This window comes from Syngnathus scovelli, chromosome 2, assembly GCF_024217435.2.
Source record: "Syngnathus scovelli strain Florida chromosome 2, RoL_Ssco_1.2, whole genome shotgun sequence".
Classification (NCBI taxonomy): Eukaryota; Metazoa; Chordata; class Actinopteri; order Syngnathiformes; family Syngnathidae; genus Syngnathus; species Syngnathus scovelli.
In genome coordinates this window covers 137747-154358 of record NC_090848.1, presented here as the reverse complement: position 1 = coordinate 154358, position 16612 = coordinate 137747, and the positions used below count along the sequence as shown (strand labels likewise).

The following is a 16612-nucleotide window of genomic DNA, read 5'->3' as shown; positions in this document are numbered from 1 at the left end:
TCGGCAGACAGCGGGTGATCCATAAAAGCTGCCGCGTTAATTATTCCTCGGCGGCAAAATGGTCACGCGGGGCGGGCAAATCTGTGGCAGACGCAGGAGAAGCCGAGCGCTTGCTTGCTCGCTCGCTCGGCCGTTCTTGCCTGTCCACGCGAGCCAACTGCCATGCAGCCTTCAAGTCCACATCTGTGTACGTTCATTTAAGTATAAGAACAATCAAACAGTCCACCAAATGCAGGCTTGCGGCATTGGCACGCACGCACGCACGCACGTCTCGGGCGCACAATGACGGCAGCCGCTCAATAAGCAATCTGCACGGATGATCTCCAAGTGGATTGAGCAGCCAGCGTCTGAGAGCGCAAAGCACGTCTCGGGCCTCCAAAGAGCGGAAGGGCGTTTATCGCGCTCGAGCGTCATGTTCCGTCTACGGCTTCGCGCACCGCCCGAGCCTGCCAGCGCAAGAGGAATGAGGAGAAAACCATTAGCTTAGCTGGCCATCCGTGACCTTGATATTATGATGGAGACAGATAAGCGCTTTCTTCCTCCACCTGCCCAAACAGCCGGAGCCACCGTCCGTTCCAAAGTTAATCTCTCTGTCTCTCTGTCTCTCTGTCTCTCTTCCACCGGTGCTCGTTTTGTCACTCGTTTCTCTATTCATGCCCGCGGTCAATGAATGATGTCATCACGCCAACAGACTGAAACAAATGCGCACGGTAGCCGCTGAAACTGAAATGCATCTTTTGGATGGCTGGAATCACACTCAACAAGGTGCACCAGGTTAAACACTCGCACACACTATGCCATGGTTTACTTGCTCTTTGCCTGCTAACAATATGATGAGTCCCTATAGCACATAGTGTTGGAAATAATGAGCGAGGGAGGCAGAAGAGATCCGCACTTGATCCTGGCCTAAGAAAGAGATTTAAAAACGCGTGTGGAGCTGCGGCAGCTCGCAATCGAGGTTGCTTAGGTTGCTACGTAGCCTCGGGAGGTTACCAAACTTTCTGGTTTCTTCTCCAACCACAAACCAACGCTGCGCAGGAAGGAGGTGGCTCCCTTGTATGCAACGCATGCAGCAACAGCAGCAGCAGCAGCAGCAGCGGCAGCGGCAGCGGCAGCGGCAGCGGCAGCGGCAGCGGCAGCGGCAGCGGCAGCAGCGGCAGCAGCGGCAGCAGCGGCAGCAGCGGCAGCAGCAGCGGCAGCAGCAGCAGCAGCACTTTGCAATCCCCGACCGCCGATGCGCTTAGGCGCCACAAAGACAAAGGCTTCGGACCGCTCAGGAATTCTCATCCTGTCGTAGGCTGCGATCGAAATCTATAGCGCGACGACGCCAATGAGTCTCAAAGACGTGTGAAATGACGATATGATTTCCCTGCGACTTGACTCCGCCGAGCATCCGTGCGTCGAGTTCCCGAAAAACAACTTGAGATTCTACGGAGCCCACTTCAAAGAGGCCCCGGCAGACCCGATTAGCGAGATCCCCGGCTTTGGCAGCTAAATCTGGAAATGCCCTATGACCGTCGGACGAACTTGACGTCTTTTCAGAAGGGCTGCTGATTCGTGGGCCCCGATACGCTTCGGGGGGGGGAGAAATGTAGGACAAGACTTGGGAGGGAGCGAGGGAGGGAGCAAGCGAGCGGGTGCAAAAAGGAAGCGGGTGCAAAAAAACCAAACGCAAATGGCAGAGGTCGAGTGAGAGCGCCGGCCTTTGATGGCAACCCGTCACCGATGGCAAAAAAGTTGCACCCTAGTTGCAATGAATCGCAACCTCTCCAAACGTACGGAAGCAAAGCTTGTGTACGAGTGCATGGTTTGCAATGATCAAAATAAGCTTCCTTTCTCGTTCTTTTCCCAAAGGGGCAGCAGGAAATGCAAAGACGTCATCAAGGACGCTGAACGAGTCCACCCATTCGTAGGTAATATCGCTCACAGGCAGAGGCTGAGCCGGTGCAAGTGAAGCGAGCGGCTAAAGCGGGCCTGGAGATGAACCTTTGGCATCAGATGGCCGCCAGGCGTGGCCAGCCAGGTACGCCGTCACTATCCGGTCAAGCCTTCTTGGTTAGCCCTCAATCTGCCTGCTGTCCGCACGCTCACATCCCAGCCTTTTGTCTTTCACGTGATCACAAGCAGACAAAGTCCTGCGGGATACAAAATGCTCGCTGCCAAACGTCAGCGCCAGCTCCTTCCTCGGCCCGCCCTGTCCGACTCCTGCCTGGAGCGTGACTGCCAAGAAAGGCACTTATAAAAAAGAAAACAAAGCCATACAATGCAATGAGCCCTCAGGGGTAAAGAGCAAAGGAATCAAGCAGACACTTCCACGCTCAACGCTAATAAGCTCTGACCTCGACAAGCTAGCCCGACAGGCGCCTGTGCCCGACGAGGTTCTCATTCCGCAAAGCGACGACGACGAGTCACTCGCGAGGACTTGCGGCGTCCTCATTTCGATGCATTAGAGTCCTCGCCAAACACGCAAACAAATAAATAGGCCTTGTGGCTTGAGCCCGCGTGCGTACATTCCGTGTCATTAGCATAGAGAGCACCGTTTTGCCACTGCTGGATGAATGACACGCACAAAAGAGATTTGCACTTCAACGGAACAAACACAACTCGTACATCTTTGTGCGTGTGAAAAGGCCCCACTTTAGTAGACTCATTGGATTTTCACCCAAAAAGAAAAACAACAACAAAAGACGGGGCTGGAAGACATAAGCAAGGTAGACAAAAGTATCGGGACACTTGTCCCGGTGCTCCTCCCTTTGCAGCTTGCCGCGTGGCCGTTTTTGCCCGGACTAGACATTTGCCAGGCATGCCCTGCCCTGCCCTGCCCTGCCCTGCCCTGCCCTGCCCTGCCCTGCCCTGCCCTGCCGGCTCTGCTGTGTCACAACCAATTGGCCAAAATGTCAATGGGGCCGGAGGCGTCACCGGGCTCATGGTGGCCGGGGGGAGGCGGCCCTCTCCGAGTGTGACATTTCCCGACGACTCCTACCAGACGACGGAATTGATCGTGCATACCAAAGCACAAGGCCACCGGCCTCCCAAATACACAACGCGTAGAAGGATGGCTGGCGACAAAACAAAAAGTCGCCGTTGAGGGAGGGAGGGAGGGAGGGAGGGAGGGAGGGAGGGAGGGAGGAAAGCCTGGGATCAAGCCAGAAACCTGAGAGATGAAAAGATGTGCGCCCGCCCAGCCGCCTCTTCCACCCCAATCTTTTTCACGCTAGACGAGCAAAGGGAACGGAGAGCAACACTTTCTCCCCGTCCGCCCATCCGCCACCGCACCTGCTTGATCTCAGTTGCATTGCAGACATTTGGCGCTCCCCACGACATCAGTCCGCTTGTTGGTAAACAAACAAGCAAACAGAGCACGCAGAGCGAGCGAGCGAGCGACATCGGATCTCTGCCTGGCAGATGTGTTAGGAGCTCACAACACATTGCTGAAGCGCAGCATAATTACCATGATAATGCTCTCCGTTCCACAAAAAAGCATCCTGACATCTGACATGCGCTACGCTACACTACGCTACGTAGGGCTCCTCTCTCAATCTGCAAAATCTCATTCTTATCGCATTTGCATGAGTGTGTTTGCCACTTCAGGTTGCGCTTGTTGATTTCTCACCTCAGTCTGCAACATTCAAAGCACACGGGGGGGGGGGGGCAGCTTTTCCGAAGTGGTGCAATGCAGGCCCCGGTCCGGATCGCAGCCCGAATCCCATTGACTGATAAAAGGCTGGCCAGCCCCGTATGAGGCCAAAAGCAAATGGCCTGTGCTCTCTTCTCTTTCCACCCCACTGCCAGAGAAAATGAGCTTCAGCAGTCCAGCTGCTGTGACAAATTGACAAAAGTGAAAAAATCTTCCGTCACCGTTGCGAGAAGGCGAGCGACCGCGTCGACGCCTGCCGAGCGGACCGTTTGACTGTTGGCGAGCGTCAAACGAAGGGGTCGTCGGACCTGCGGGTCAGACTCGGGAAATCTTTGTTGGCATGGAAGCGGCTAATATGGAGGCAAAGTGAGAAAGCACGTCACAATGACCAACGCTCCAAAAAGCCAACCTCTGTCCACGCAGAGCTCAAGTCTCCACAAAGCAACCCTCATTAAAGTCGAGTCAATGGCAAATTGCTGGAGTGGCTCGCAACGCAGGCAAGAATGAATTAGTCATTAGCAGAGCTAACGGCGAGACGGGGCCGCTTGAGAAGTTGCTTTTGCAGGATCCTCCCCGCCGCCCGCCGAAATCACAGCGAGAAATTCAACAAAGTAGGCCAATGACGGCCGGATGGTCTAGGATCCTGCGCGGCCGAGCCCGGCCTCTGCTTTGCTTGCGAGAAAAATCGCAAGAATAAAACCTCGGGGATGGTCTCCAATCCAAGGGGGCTACTTTGCCCTCGCCACAGAAGATGTGTTGGTGAGTCGCCAGATAACAAATGCTTGTGACACATTGCGCTGAATGAATAAAATGCAAATGAAGTTGCAAATGCTCGTGTATGCCATTATCGCGCTCCGAGAACCTCCCACGGTCCGAGTTGACGACGGCGAGGGCTCTTCTCCATCCAGCAAGCGCACTGCTCCGGGCTGCAACCGCCCGCCACCTGTCTCCAGCGAGCGCTTCCGCCTGCCCCGGCTCGGTCCTGGAAACATTTGGCCGCAAGGGACACGCTATTCGCAAAACGTTGTCGGCCTACTTTCGTCGGGTGACTTGATCGCCGCCATCGGCTAACGCAACTTTGATTTTCATACTTAAAAAAGCGACGTTTAATGCAGTCGGAGATTTTCCAAAGGGCTGAAGTTAGGAAGCGTCAAGACGCTCGCGTGGCCCAGTGCGGAAAGTTTTGCCGATGCAAAGGAGGCCCTGCCAAATTGATCCCGAGTAGTGCGCACCAGCCAACTCATCACGTTGACCAAAACAAGCAAGCAAGCAAACGGGCATGGTTGGGATGCAAATGGCAACACAATCAAAAGGTAGCAAATTAAAAAGGAATGAAATGATTACCACGCCAATGCAGGCAGGCAGGCAGGCAGGAGGTCAGGGGGCAGAGTATGAGAGAGCATGGATGGTCCTGGAAGAAATAAACAAGGAGTTGACGTAAGTACACTGTGGACAAGATGCAGCGCTCAGCAAAATGAGATTGGCGCTGGCTCGCTGGCTGGCTGGCTGGCTGGCTGGGCGGCCGGCTGGCCGGCACAAAGCAAACGTTGCGGCCCAAAAAAACAGACGCACGTCGGCGCAGGAAACATTCCGCGCTGGAAGTTTGCGCGGCGTGCTGTCATTGTTTGGAGAAATTCTGCCAATTGCGCCACGTCAGCGGGTGCTGAATTTGCTCTGCGCACCAGTTGCCCATGTGAGCCTTTGCACGGATAGGCCCGTTGCCGGTCTGCAGATCGGCAGCGAGAGGAACCTGCTCCGTATTTTGCTCAAGGGTACCCGAGGCGATTGGACTCGCTCGGTGGGGCGACTTTACGGCATCTTCCACGGCTGCACCCAAAGCCCCCCAAAGCATTTGGGGAGCACGGAGCTTAGCATTGACTGCCAAAAGTGCCGTATAAGTGCCATCATACATCATTCAAACACACACACACACACACACACACACACAAATAAAGCGCGTGTATTGTCGCCCGCCCCTCCCGACGAGTGCCGCGTCAGACGACAATGCTCACACGTGGCGCAATCAAGCAAAGCGTCCGCACTCAGCGGCCAAAACAATCTGCCAAGATGACACTTTTCCACACTATTCTTCAGCGTAATTACAGCTAATTGCACGGATAATTGCAATGTTGCCCTACGAAAAACAAAAACAATCTCTCGGCGGTGAAAACCAGAGGCTCCTATTTGGCCACTTGGTCATTAGCCGGCAAAAACATAGAAAAAGATGGTTTGCTCTCAAAGCAGACCCGCCGTGCTGTTCCGGTGCCTCGCTTGCGTTGCCACTAAATTGTCAGAAAGGCTTAGCAAGTTGATGATGATTTGATCCAAGTCTGCTCTTTTCAAACAAACAAACAAACAAACAAACAAACAAACAAACAAACAAACACAAATGAGGAACAGCAGCAGCACCAAATGTTTCCGCAGCAACAAAGTCACCCAAACACTTTGGTGGCATATTGCGCGAGCGGCCCCTCTTTACACATCTGGGCCCGGACGTTTCCTTTCCCTTTGTTTCATCTGCATCACCAAACAGACAGACGTTGACACAACACACACTCGCGCACGCACACGCACGCACACACGCACGCACACACACACACGCACGCGCACACACACGCACATGCACACACACACACACACACACACACACACACGCACACACCAAGGGCATCTGCTGGCATTTTGAGTGAGTAAAAGAGAATTCTTGGCGCCTTTGCCTGCCTGCCCTGCTCAATTCTAAGCACAAGTGAATCCACGGTCCGCTTTTATTTGGGACTGAGTTGGCGCAAAGGTGTTTCCGCTGTTAGGATGATTGTTTTCAGCAGTGCCGCCGCCGCCACCGCGCACGATTCATTGTCTTTATTTGCTGTCAAACTATTCTCGGATTTGTAAACAAGCCCGTCGCCCGCTGGAGACAAACAAATCCGACAAAGCGCTTTGCTTGGCTTCCCAAACTGTTGATGAGACGCTTTTGCAACCTCTTTCCAATTTCCACTGAGAGCAGAGCGCTCGCTCGCTCGCTCCCTTTGGATTTCCTTTTCCGCTCCCTTTTTCCAATATAGTATCAAGTCAAATATCGGAGTCCTTTTGGAATGACGAGAAGACTCTTGTCAAGTTGCGAGTCAAAGAGCTGCTGCAAAGAAGGCAAGTCAGCTCCCTAGAGAAGGACAACAAAGCCGTGCAAACGTCTCGGCCATTGAGGAGGAAAGGTGGGAGCGGCTGAGCGCTCAAAGCTCACATCCTGACTGAAAGGACGCCCGGTGTGACGTCGGAGGCTTTTGGAGCCTCAGTCTTTAGCCAGTCTGACGACGGACATGGTAGATTTGGAGGAATGGAGCTGCAATCGGCAAAGGCGTGGCCACAGTGACGGCGGTGGCGGCGGCGGCAGCGACAGCCGCCTTAACTCCAGGGCCAGACGTGCCCTCGAAGCCCATTGATTTTCCAATCGAGAGCAAGTGATGACAAAGGCATATCGTCGCTTCCTTGAAAAGAATCCTCCTTTGGGGGATTCAATTTGCCTATGGCTCCTTTTCAGCTCAGGAGCTGCAAGTCACCTTGGGCCGTCAAGAAGGATTCAAAAGTCGCCGTTTCGCTAAGAATGCTAAACGTCACGCAAGCAGGAGGCGAGCCCTCCCGCCTCTCAGCCTCCGGCCTGGCTGACATTTTCTTCAGCCTGAACCCTTTGTAGCAACGTGAAGGTAGTGGCCCATCTTAAGGTTATCTGCGGAATGCCCAATGGGTGTGGGCTGCTCTTCTTCTAGCGCCTTGGGAAATGGGACGTTTTGAGCTTTTTCTTTCCGAGAGTCTTACCAACGGATGGGCTTTCAAAAATGCCCGGCCGGCATTTCAAATGAATGCGCCACGCGTGCTAGCTTTCATTTAACGGCGGCTCCGACGCTAAAGCGAGCCGTCGCTCGGTCGGGCTTTTGCCCGACGCGAACGCTTTGAACAAAAAGAATCGAGAGCTTGTAAATGAAAGCAAACCACAGCGATTCAAGCCGCCGTGTCGATTCAAGGCCCGACCGACCACGCCGGGCGAGCCCCGCCGCCCTTTCGGAGCAAAACGCAAACCTAGAGCTGTGCAAAGTGGGCCGATATATGAAGGGCTGCAATAGGACGGACGGACGGACGGACGGACGGAGCCGAGAGGGCGAGCGCAGCTGGGCCACGTTCCCGCTTTTACCGGCAGAGGCCCACACGAGAGCACAACTGCCTCAGACGGTGCTGGCTGGCTGGCTGGCGAAAAGCACAACGGGTGAAGCGGCTAACGGCAGCTGCGCTAGCGTGTTACCAAAGGCGTCTCACCCTTTGTGCTTTTTTAATCAATCTTGCTAACTGTCTGGGCGCCGGCCGCTGACAAACTCAAAAGCTGAATTATTTAGCCGGCAAGTCCAGCTGATAAATGTTGCCGGCGTGGCTCAATAGATGTGCAGACCACCTTTTGTGGGATACATGATGCAGAAATACAGGCCATCGCAGCGAGGTCCGCTCCTCCGGCGAAAGGGCTCCATCTCCCGCGGCAACGACTTGGCCAGACCGCATCCGAAAAGGTGCATGGAATTTGGGGGCTGAAAGATTCCAAGGAGACGGACGGACGGTCGGACAGACTGATAATGGCCAGCCAATGCGTATAGTATGTGGCCATAGCTAACAGTTACATTATTCATGGGGCTGGCTGTGGAAAATGCAATGGCAGTGCTAATATGATATTGACCTAGCCCCAACTCTACACGAATGGCAATGGAGACACGCACACGCACACGCACACACACACACACACACGTCAGCACACACACGTCAGCCTCTTACCAGAACGTATCGGTTCCTCTTTTGATCAATCCGCATATTCTACGCGATACTTGGAAACTCAATACTGAAAATGGCTTTGCTAAAGGTCACCTGAGCGAGTGGCTACAACCAGAAGAAGATGTCAACAACAACAGAGAAAGGAGCTATGTGAAGCCTTGTCTCTCTCTCTCTCTCTCTCTCTCTCTCTGTCTGTCTCATACACGCGCATACCCACACACGCACCCACACACGCACGCACGCACGCACGCACACACCTGAAGGAAGAAAAGCTGAAAGCGCGCAACGCTCGCCATCGTATTGGCGCTAGATGACGTCGGTCGCTCGTCAAAGCGTCGGCGGTCACGGGACTGAAGCAATTGAAGGCCTGTTCATAAAAGACGTTGTGTGTCGCAAAGTTTTTAGAAAAGCCCAATTACCTCTCAAGGTAAGAGCGGGCCGAAACGTGACTCGGTTGCCAGTCTGCGCATTCCTGGAGAGAAGGATTCCTCAAAATGGATTTGTGAATTGTGCTCGTAAGCGCCTGTAATCTCCACGCCTAAACAACCAGACGAGCATGGGTTAAGGGCAAAAAGGCCAACAATTTGCCGCCATTTTTGCTTTTGGACTGCACCCAAGCTGAAACGGAGGGGGAGAGATGTGTGTATCAAAATTAGTCACACCTATACAGCTGCAATTTTCACGTGCTGTTCCTGATCTCCAATTTTGACGGACGCAAATCTCTCCCTATATTTAATCGAGCTGGCGCAACCAAATCAAATGACGCCATGACTCGACAAATAGCACAATTACCCCTCCTGGCTGATTGCGCTCCAAAAGAAACCAAAGCAGCTGTCGGCAGCCAACGCTGCACCTGACAAAGCGGGCTCAACGGAGCAGCAAAACAAGCCTTTGCCTAAAGGTCAAGCAGGAGAGCCGGCCAACAACTTTTGAAAAGAAAAAAAAAAAAAAATCATTCAACAAGCACCCGCGGTTGCCGAGTTAAGACTGGCGCAAGAACGCCGCGACGGGTCAGAAAAACAACGCAAGTTGGGTGTTCGATGGCAGCCAAGTTGGGTGTTTGATGACACCCAAGTTGGGTGTTTGATGAGAGCCAAGTTGGGTGTTTGATGGCAGCCAAGTTGGGTGTTTGATGAGAGCCAAGTTAGGTGTTTGATGGCAGCCAAGTTGGGTGTTTGATGACAGCCAAGTTGGGTGTTTGATGAGAGCCAAGTTGGGTGTTTGATGACAGCCAAGTTGGGTGTTTGATGACAGCCAAGTTGGGTGTTTGATGAGAACCAAGTTGGGTGTTTGATGAGAGCGGCACGAGCCGAAAACAGACGGACGGATGGCTCGGCTCAGCTTTGCAGCTGGAGCCCAAATGGCCCCTGTAAACATGTCCCATTAATTCCGAGGGACAAAAAGCATTTATGCCACCTTTTAATGAGGTCAGCCTATTGTCAAGGCGCCGTCCACCTCACAAAAGCCTCATTTGTCTGTGTCCATAAAAGCCGACGCTTTGTAGGAGCCCGGCCGAGACGCTTTTAGCGGCCACGACCTCTGGCGCACGCGCACTGCTCCCATCCCTGTCGTTGGACGGTACGGGCCCGTGTCGGAGTGCGCTTGCCCCGACGAACGGCGTCGAGGGCTTGCGCTGACACTTTGCCATCAAAGGCGGCTGTGCAGGTCGGCGAGGGCAAACGCACACGCTAACAGCACCAAAAGGTCAATTCCAAAGGCCCGGCTTTCGCAGCAGTCGGGCCCGGACCGAACTAAAGCACGAGGTTGCCCTTTTCCACGGCTGACCATGCCGGCCGCGATTCGGCCGCCGCCACGCACGCTCGCACGCTTCGTTTTGGAGAAAAGCACGGGCAGATCCGCGACATCCTTTGTTGACTTTCCTCGATTTCCATTTTGCACGAGAGCGCGTTTACGTCGGACACGTCAAGCCAAGAAGAGAAAGGACAGGGGCGTGCCATCGCAAGCCAGCATTTGACAAAGCGTGCGTGTGTGCGTGCGTGCGTGCGTGCGTGCGTGCCTGCGTGCGTGCGTGCCTGCATGCGTGCCTGCGTGGTCAAAGCTCAGTTCAGCGCGCTTTCCAAACATTGTGCTCTTTTACCTCGTTGGTGTTCCAGCGGTGTCTCTCCTTGGGCAGCGAGGCGCACTTGGGAAGACATTCCAGCAGCTTCTTGGGCAGGTAGATTTTCAAATGTCCGTGTTCATCTGCATGGGGAGGGAGGAGCGGGACACCACAGCATCATCAGCGCGGCAAAGTCAGCGTCCACCATGGAGCTTTGCCTACATTTGCTCGGAGCGAGCTGAGTCGCCGCCAGTGATTCTGTGGCGTTTGGACCACGACGGGACGGGACGGGACGGGACGCCTGCCTGCCTGCAGAGCCCCCGTAGAGACTGGGGCACATCTCATCAGAGTGCGCAAAATATGAAATTCAGTGCTACTCCGTTGCAATTATTGGTCGGGTCGAGCGAGGGGCGCGCGCCTTTGGGTGGGGTACCTATGCCAGGCCGTCATCGTCATCGAAAAAGGGGAGCGCGTCAAAGAAAAGAAAAAAATAAAGCCTATTAGGAGAAGTTCGACAAACATGCGCACACGGTTAACTGCCTGCAACAAACCCAATAAGACTCTTGATGTGTTCTTGGCCCTCAGCAAGCTCAGCCATCCATAAAAATCCCATCTCGAGGAGAGCAGAGGTGAGGTGAGGGCTCTCTCTCTCGCTCGCTCACTCTCTCGGTCAGTCCCAAACACCTCTGGCTCGCAATCACTCGTCTCAATCGCTCGTGCGCGGGCACAAACAAAAGCCTGCTCCCGCAGTGACTCAGATCGGGCCGCCAGAAGCGTGTCCGGTCACAAACGGCCCCGTTGGAGCCGCCCGCGCGCCGGAACGGCCCGGCTCGCGAGAGAGAGGGTCACCTGCCACGGCCGAGCCTAAGTCTGGCCTCCAAAGAGCCACAGACAAAGATATGGAGCCAGGGCAAGCCCTCAGCTCGCGACTGACTGGAGGAGGCCGATGGAGGAATGGACGGACGGATGGACAACAACACTATCCGTTCTGCCTATTTTCACCTCCGTAACATTAATTGCCTCCGTTCATCATTGACCCCACACAACGCTGCTATCCTAGTCCACTCTCTTGTCACCTCTCGTCTGGATTATTGGAACTCCATCCTTGTCGGTCTCCCTCACAAACTCCTCCATAAACTGCAAGTGGTCCAGAATGCTACTGCTCGCATTGTCACCGGAACCCCTATCTACCATCGTATCACTCCCGTTCGACACCAACTTCACTGGCTCCCCATAAAACAGTGCATTGATCATAAAATCCTCCTCCGCACATTCAAGGCTATCCATACGCTTGCCCCTCTATCCTTGTCAGAGCTCCTTCACATACACATTCCCACCCGGTCTCTTAGGTCTGCCTCCAGTATCACCCTCACTGTTCCCCCATTTCGTCTGTCAACTATGAGCCTTCAGTTGCTCTGCCCCTCACCTCTAGAATTCTCTCCCCCCGGACATCAGAAACATTGACTCCATCCAACTGTTCATATCCCACCTCAAAACCCACCTGTTTAGGCAGGCATTTGTCTAATTGTATTACTCTGTTGCAGACGTTCGTTGCTTTTAAACTCGCTTTTCTTTCTTTTAATTGTTCCTGCTATTTTTTTATGCGTGTTCGGTGACCTTGAGGGACCTGAAAGGCGCCTTACAAATAAATTGTGTTATAATAATAATTATTATCATTATCATTATTATTATTATGGATGGACGGACAAACGGACAGGCCAGCGCATGGCCTCTCGCAGCGGCGATGTGGTACAGTTGTAATATACAGAACAGATTCTTACTGTTGCTCTTAGCGTCATCACCGATACTCTTAGGTGAACCGTGGCCAGCATAACACACACTTGATCTGAACATCTTATCCAGATTTGGAACTCTCTTCAGTCCTTTGGGAGGGAAAGACAAAAAAAAAAAAAAAAAAAGGGGGGGGGGGGGGGGGGGGCGCAGGGACAATCATTTTGAGAATCAAAGCGATGTCGATCTTTTCTTTGGGTCTGGAGAAATGTGAACAAACAAGATGAGGATTTGCTTTGAAAAGAGCTAGCAGTGAATGACTTAACATGCCCCAGCTCTGGCGAGGCAACAGCTCCTTTGACCTTGAATTGAAATGTTCCTTCATAAACGATTCCTCACTAACGTAACAGACTTTGTCTGCTTTTCCTAAAGGCTTGCAGTTAACACCAAGCTTTTAGCTTATCTGTGTGCTTTTCATGGGTGCTGAAACACACGCACGCGCGCGCGCGCACACACACACACACACACACACACGAGACTGCCTGAAAAAAGTGATCTGGAGCGCAAAGCTCCGGACGGCACCGAGTAAGCAACCCAACACGCAACGAATCCCCCTCGTCACGGAGGGCTCGGCGCCCCCTGCAAAGCCCCGCCCGCCCTACCGCCCGCCCTACCGCCCGGAGGTCGAAAAGGCACCTGTTTGAAACGAGTGCGTCTGTCTCACTCACATTTGCATGCCGCTGCTTCTTTTGCCCCTCTGGGCCCGTCTGTCAGTAGAACTCGCCGTACTCGGCAAAGGGACTCGCGCTTACGGACCCCGTCCGAATACGTGAGGGTGCCCAGCGGTGAACTCGTTCGCCTACTGTACTCGCATCCAGGCGGACGGCTTCATTTGTGCCGCACACACATTGTGTGTGGCTCAACATCGCCCCCTGGTGGCACTACGCGCATTAGCTGGACAGAGGAAAGTGAGCACAAAATCCTTGACGCTAAAAGCGAAAGACACGGGTACAACGGCAGGCTGCCGCCAACAGAAAGCACAAGCGGGAAATGGAGCGATTTCGTGCAAAACTTTGCATTTTGGTTTGGTTTGGTTTGGTTTTGGGGCAGGTGCGCTGACCTCTTCGACACGTGAATGGGGATCAAGGTAACGTCTCAGCCTACTTGTGCAACGTGCACGCCATGCAGGCGTCCAAGAATCATTAGTTCTATTTGAGGTGACACTAAACCTTGTCAAGCCAGCGCTGCCCAACACCTAGTCAGGAAGCCAATCGATTCCCCCCACTTCCCACCTTGCCCTCTCGCAATTCCACGCTTCGTCCCAACTGCCGCAACTCGAAGTGGCAGCATGGCTTTCATTTCACCTTCGTGAGCCGTGTGAAGTCATCACGTAACGGACGGCCAGCCGCAATTAGCCTCCATTCCCTGCAACCTTTGCTCCGAATCCGTCCCCCGATGTGATGGCATTCGGCCCGGCGAAGTGGGTGCGCTCCACCGCAGCTCCACGCGGCATCCCTTGCAAACCCTTGTGGGCCAAGGACGGAGGCAAACTGGCACCAGAACCGGATTCGCCAGAACTGGGCTTGACACAGCCAGCGCACGCTGGTGTCAAAGACGCACGTCGACGAGCGAGCGAGCGAGCGAGCGAGGGACACGTATGTCCTCGAGCTTGCTTTCGTTCACCGCATAAAAACATGAGTGACGCGAGGCGGCCACTGGAGAAGTTGCACGACGCCCGCCGCCTGATAGACACGCTGTCATGAACTTGGCTCGGAGCCCACGTCCGTGGTCGACACTATACGACACGCCGTGCAGCGCCGCGCCGCGCCATGCCGCGCCGCGCCGCGCCGCACCACTCACTTCCCGCACTCGTCCTTTCGTGCTCGGCGGTGGGACCGAGCGAGCCAACGACAAAAGCGAGCTAATATTAGCCGGCCACCATCTCCACCTTGGAGCCGTCAGGAAACGACAGGCAACGGAGATAGGCTTTTTGTTTGCTCGCTGGTCTGTTTGGGTTTTTGCTTTTTTTTTAGTTTGCTCTTTGACGGGGGGGCACACACGTCTCCGGTCGCGCGCGTCGCCTGCTCTGCTCGCCTCTTCCTACTGTTCGCCGACATCAAGCAAAATCAGACACGTTCACGTCGCAAGAGAATGCATGCGGTTCCATTTCTCCTACCTTCCGGCTTGTTTTCGGCAGCCATTTCCTCTTCGCGCGCAACATCCTTCTACTCCTCCTCCTCCTCCTCCTCCTTGCGACCGTGGGTAACACGCGCGTGCACGGTGAGAACAGCACGCGGAGGAGCGGCGGCCAGTCCGTTCGAACCAGGCCAACTTACTATTGGCTGCCAGCAGCTGACTGACAAATACGCACACGTCTCCCTCCTCCCCCTCCTCACTTTGTGTGTGTGTGTGGGTGTACGTGTGTGTGTGTGTGTGCGTGCGTATGTATGTGTGCGTGTGTGCGTGCGTGCGTGCGCGCATTACAATATGACTTGGCATTGAGACCTAGGTGTCAGACTAGGGCTGCAGGTCCATACACGAACAACAGTTGTGTCTACCTAAAAACTACTTTTTGAAATTTTAGCTCTCGAGTTACTGCCGCCCGTCTGCAAGTGCCGTATTTTCCCGCATATATTGTCTCAATTGACAATCTCACAAACAAATACAACACAGGTAACGACAGGCAGGTGATGGCGATTCCACTGATTACGGGTAGACACAGGAGGGGAGGGGCGAGTGCACAAGGGCCTGAACGGAAACCATGACAAAACTGACACACGAGGAAACGACGACGGGAGACGAGACGCGACAGCTACTAGTCTAGACAAATTACAGCACGTGACAGAATGATGATGATGATGACACCGTCGTCGTGCGAGGCCTTACGCTAAGTGCGTATTGGGCAAGCTGGCCGCCGGTACTGGTTGTAGGCCGACTGATCATTCCCTGAATATGCATTGTTTGTTTATATATCACCGGCAGGGGAGAGGGGCAAGATGGCGGAAACCTCTAAGCTCCGCACGTCATGTCCCAAATGTTTGTCAAAACGTAACCTCAGCTCAAGAATTGCTCACAGAGCTCGAGCGTGACTTGCAAAACAGGCAAGTGATGGATGGGCACGGTGAGCAGGAAAAGCTAATGCTGACTCTCAAAAAAAACCCTTTTGTTTGCGCTGCTGCGGTTTCGGAGCTATTACACATTTAATTTCTAGCGATGACGTCGCTCAGCCCCCCATTTACTGCGAAATGAACCCAAAATGGTACCGTTCGTTTGTGCTTCGTTTGTGCTGCAAAAACTTTTGTTTGTGCTGCTACGGTTTTGCAGATATGACATTTCATTTCTAGCGATGACGTCACCGTATTTCGTCGCGTATTTCAAGCTCCTGGATCCCCCTGATGCAGGACGAATGTTCTGCTCTCCTGCTTGGAGGGAGGTCTTGGGCCTGGTTGGATTGTTTTTCTTTCTTTTCGTATTAAGATTCCACCTTTCTTTGACGAACTACGAGCGAGCTAATGGCAGATGCTGATACGCGGTGCTGCTTGCGCAGCAGTGCTGAAATGCGGTACGGGACGGTGCTGAACGGACAGCTCCCCGCTGCCTTGCACGGAGTGTGAGTGAACCAAAGCGGGCCTTTGTGTTTGAAAAGAAAATCGTACGGTACTAACTGTGAAACCGTACTCTGTAAAAAAAAATAATAATACAAAAGTGCATTGTTTATTATACAAATGTACACGCTGTTCTGAAACGGGATTATTACGTTTTGTAGCATTTTAGCATGAACAAATTCCACAGCCTAATTGGACCATCTGAATTTACTACCGCTGGTGTATTCTTGTGTTTGTCCATCTCCACGACTTCCTTGTCGGGCTCCTGCAAGTGGATTAATATCACAGTTGACACCATGCAGGGCATGGGTTAGGGTTAGGGTTTGCTTCTGCTCTGCACTCCATATCTGCTTCTTTAGAAACAAATGAGATCTCGCCTTTCCTCTTCATTTTCTGTTCCAAAAAGTCCGGTTAATCCATATATAGAAAGTAGAACTTCGTTTACCTTCAATTTATTTACCAACAAAACGCTCAACCATCTAGTATTCTAACGTCATGACGACTAAAAGTGAAGTGAGTTGCTGCTAACTTGTCTGTTGATCATATAAACAGACTTATCGGAACTTATTTTGCGACTTTAACTCGACAGCTTTAAACTAGGTTTTTCACCACTGTTGCACTTGTCAGGTCTCCATGGACGGCAGTCAGTCAGCTGACCACGACAGCCACAGAAAAAAAGTCCAGCAGCGCCTTCTTTACTTGCGCGTTACATTGGCTCGGTTCATTCGAATTGAGCAACTGAAGACGTGCGTAGCTCCCAGCAGCATCAAAAAA

At 53.2% G+C, this 16612-nt stretch overlaps 1 protein-coding gene across 12 annotated transcripts in view; it reads right to left on the bottom strand.

Annotated features, from left to right (window-relative positions):
* Positions 1 to 14600, bottom strand: part of camta1a (calmodulin binding transcription activator 1a) — an 86342-nt gene extending 71742 nt beyond the window's left edge. For 5 of the 12 annotated variants that reach the window (XM_049752483.2, XM_049752485.2, XM_049752487.2 and 2 more), the window contains exons 1-3: positions 14410 to 14599; positions 12284 to 12385; positions 10542 to 10645 (exon numbers count right to left, since the gene is read on the bottom strand). In XM_049752483.2, the coding sequence (XP_049608440.1) occupies positions 10542 to 10645; positions 12284 to 12385; positions 14410 to 14434 (231 nt within the window). In that variant the 5' untranslated portion in view covers positions 14435 to 14599. Of the gene's footprint in view, positions 1 to 4981; positions 5049 to 10541; positions 10646 to 12283; positions 12386 to 12961; positions 13446 to 14409 lie in introns of those variants that run through there. The other 7 variants (XM_049752489.2, XM_049752493.2, XM_049752495.2 and 4 more) reach the window with 6 other exon arrangements.
* Positions 14601 to 16612: the final 2012 nt, after the last annotated feature.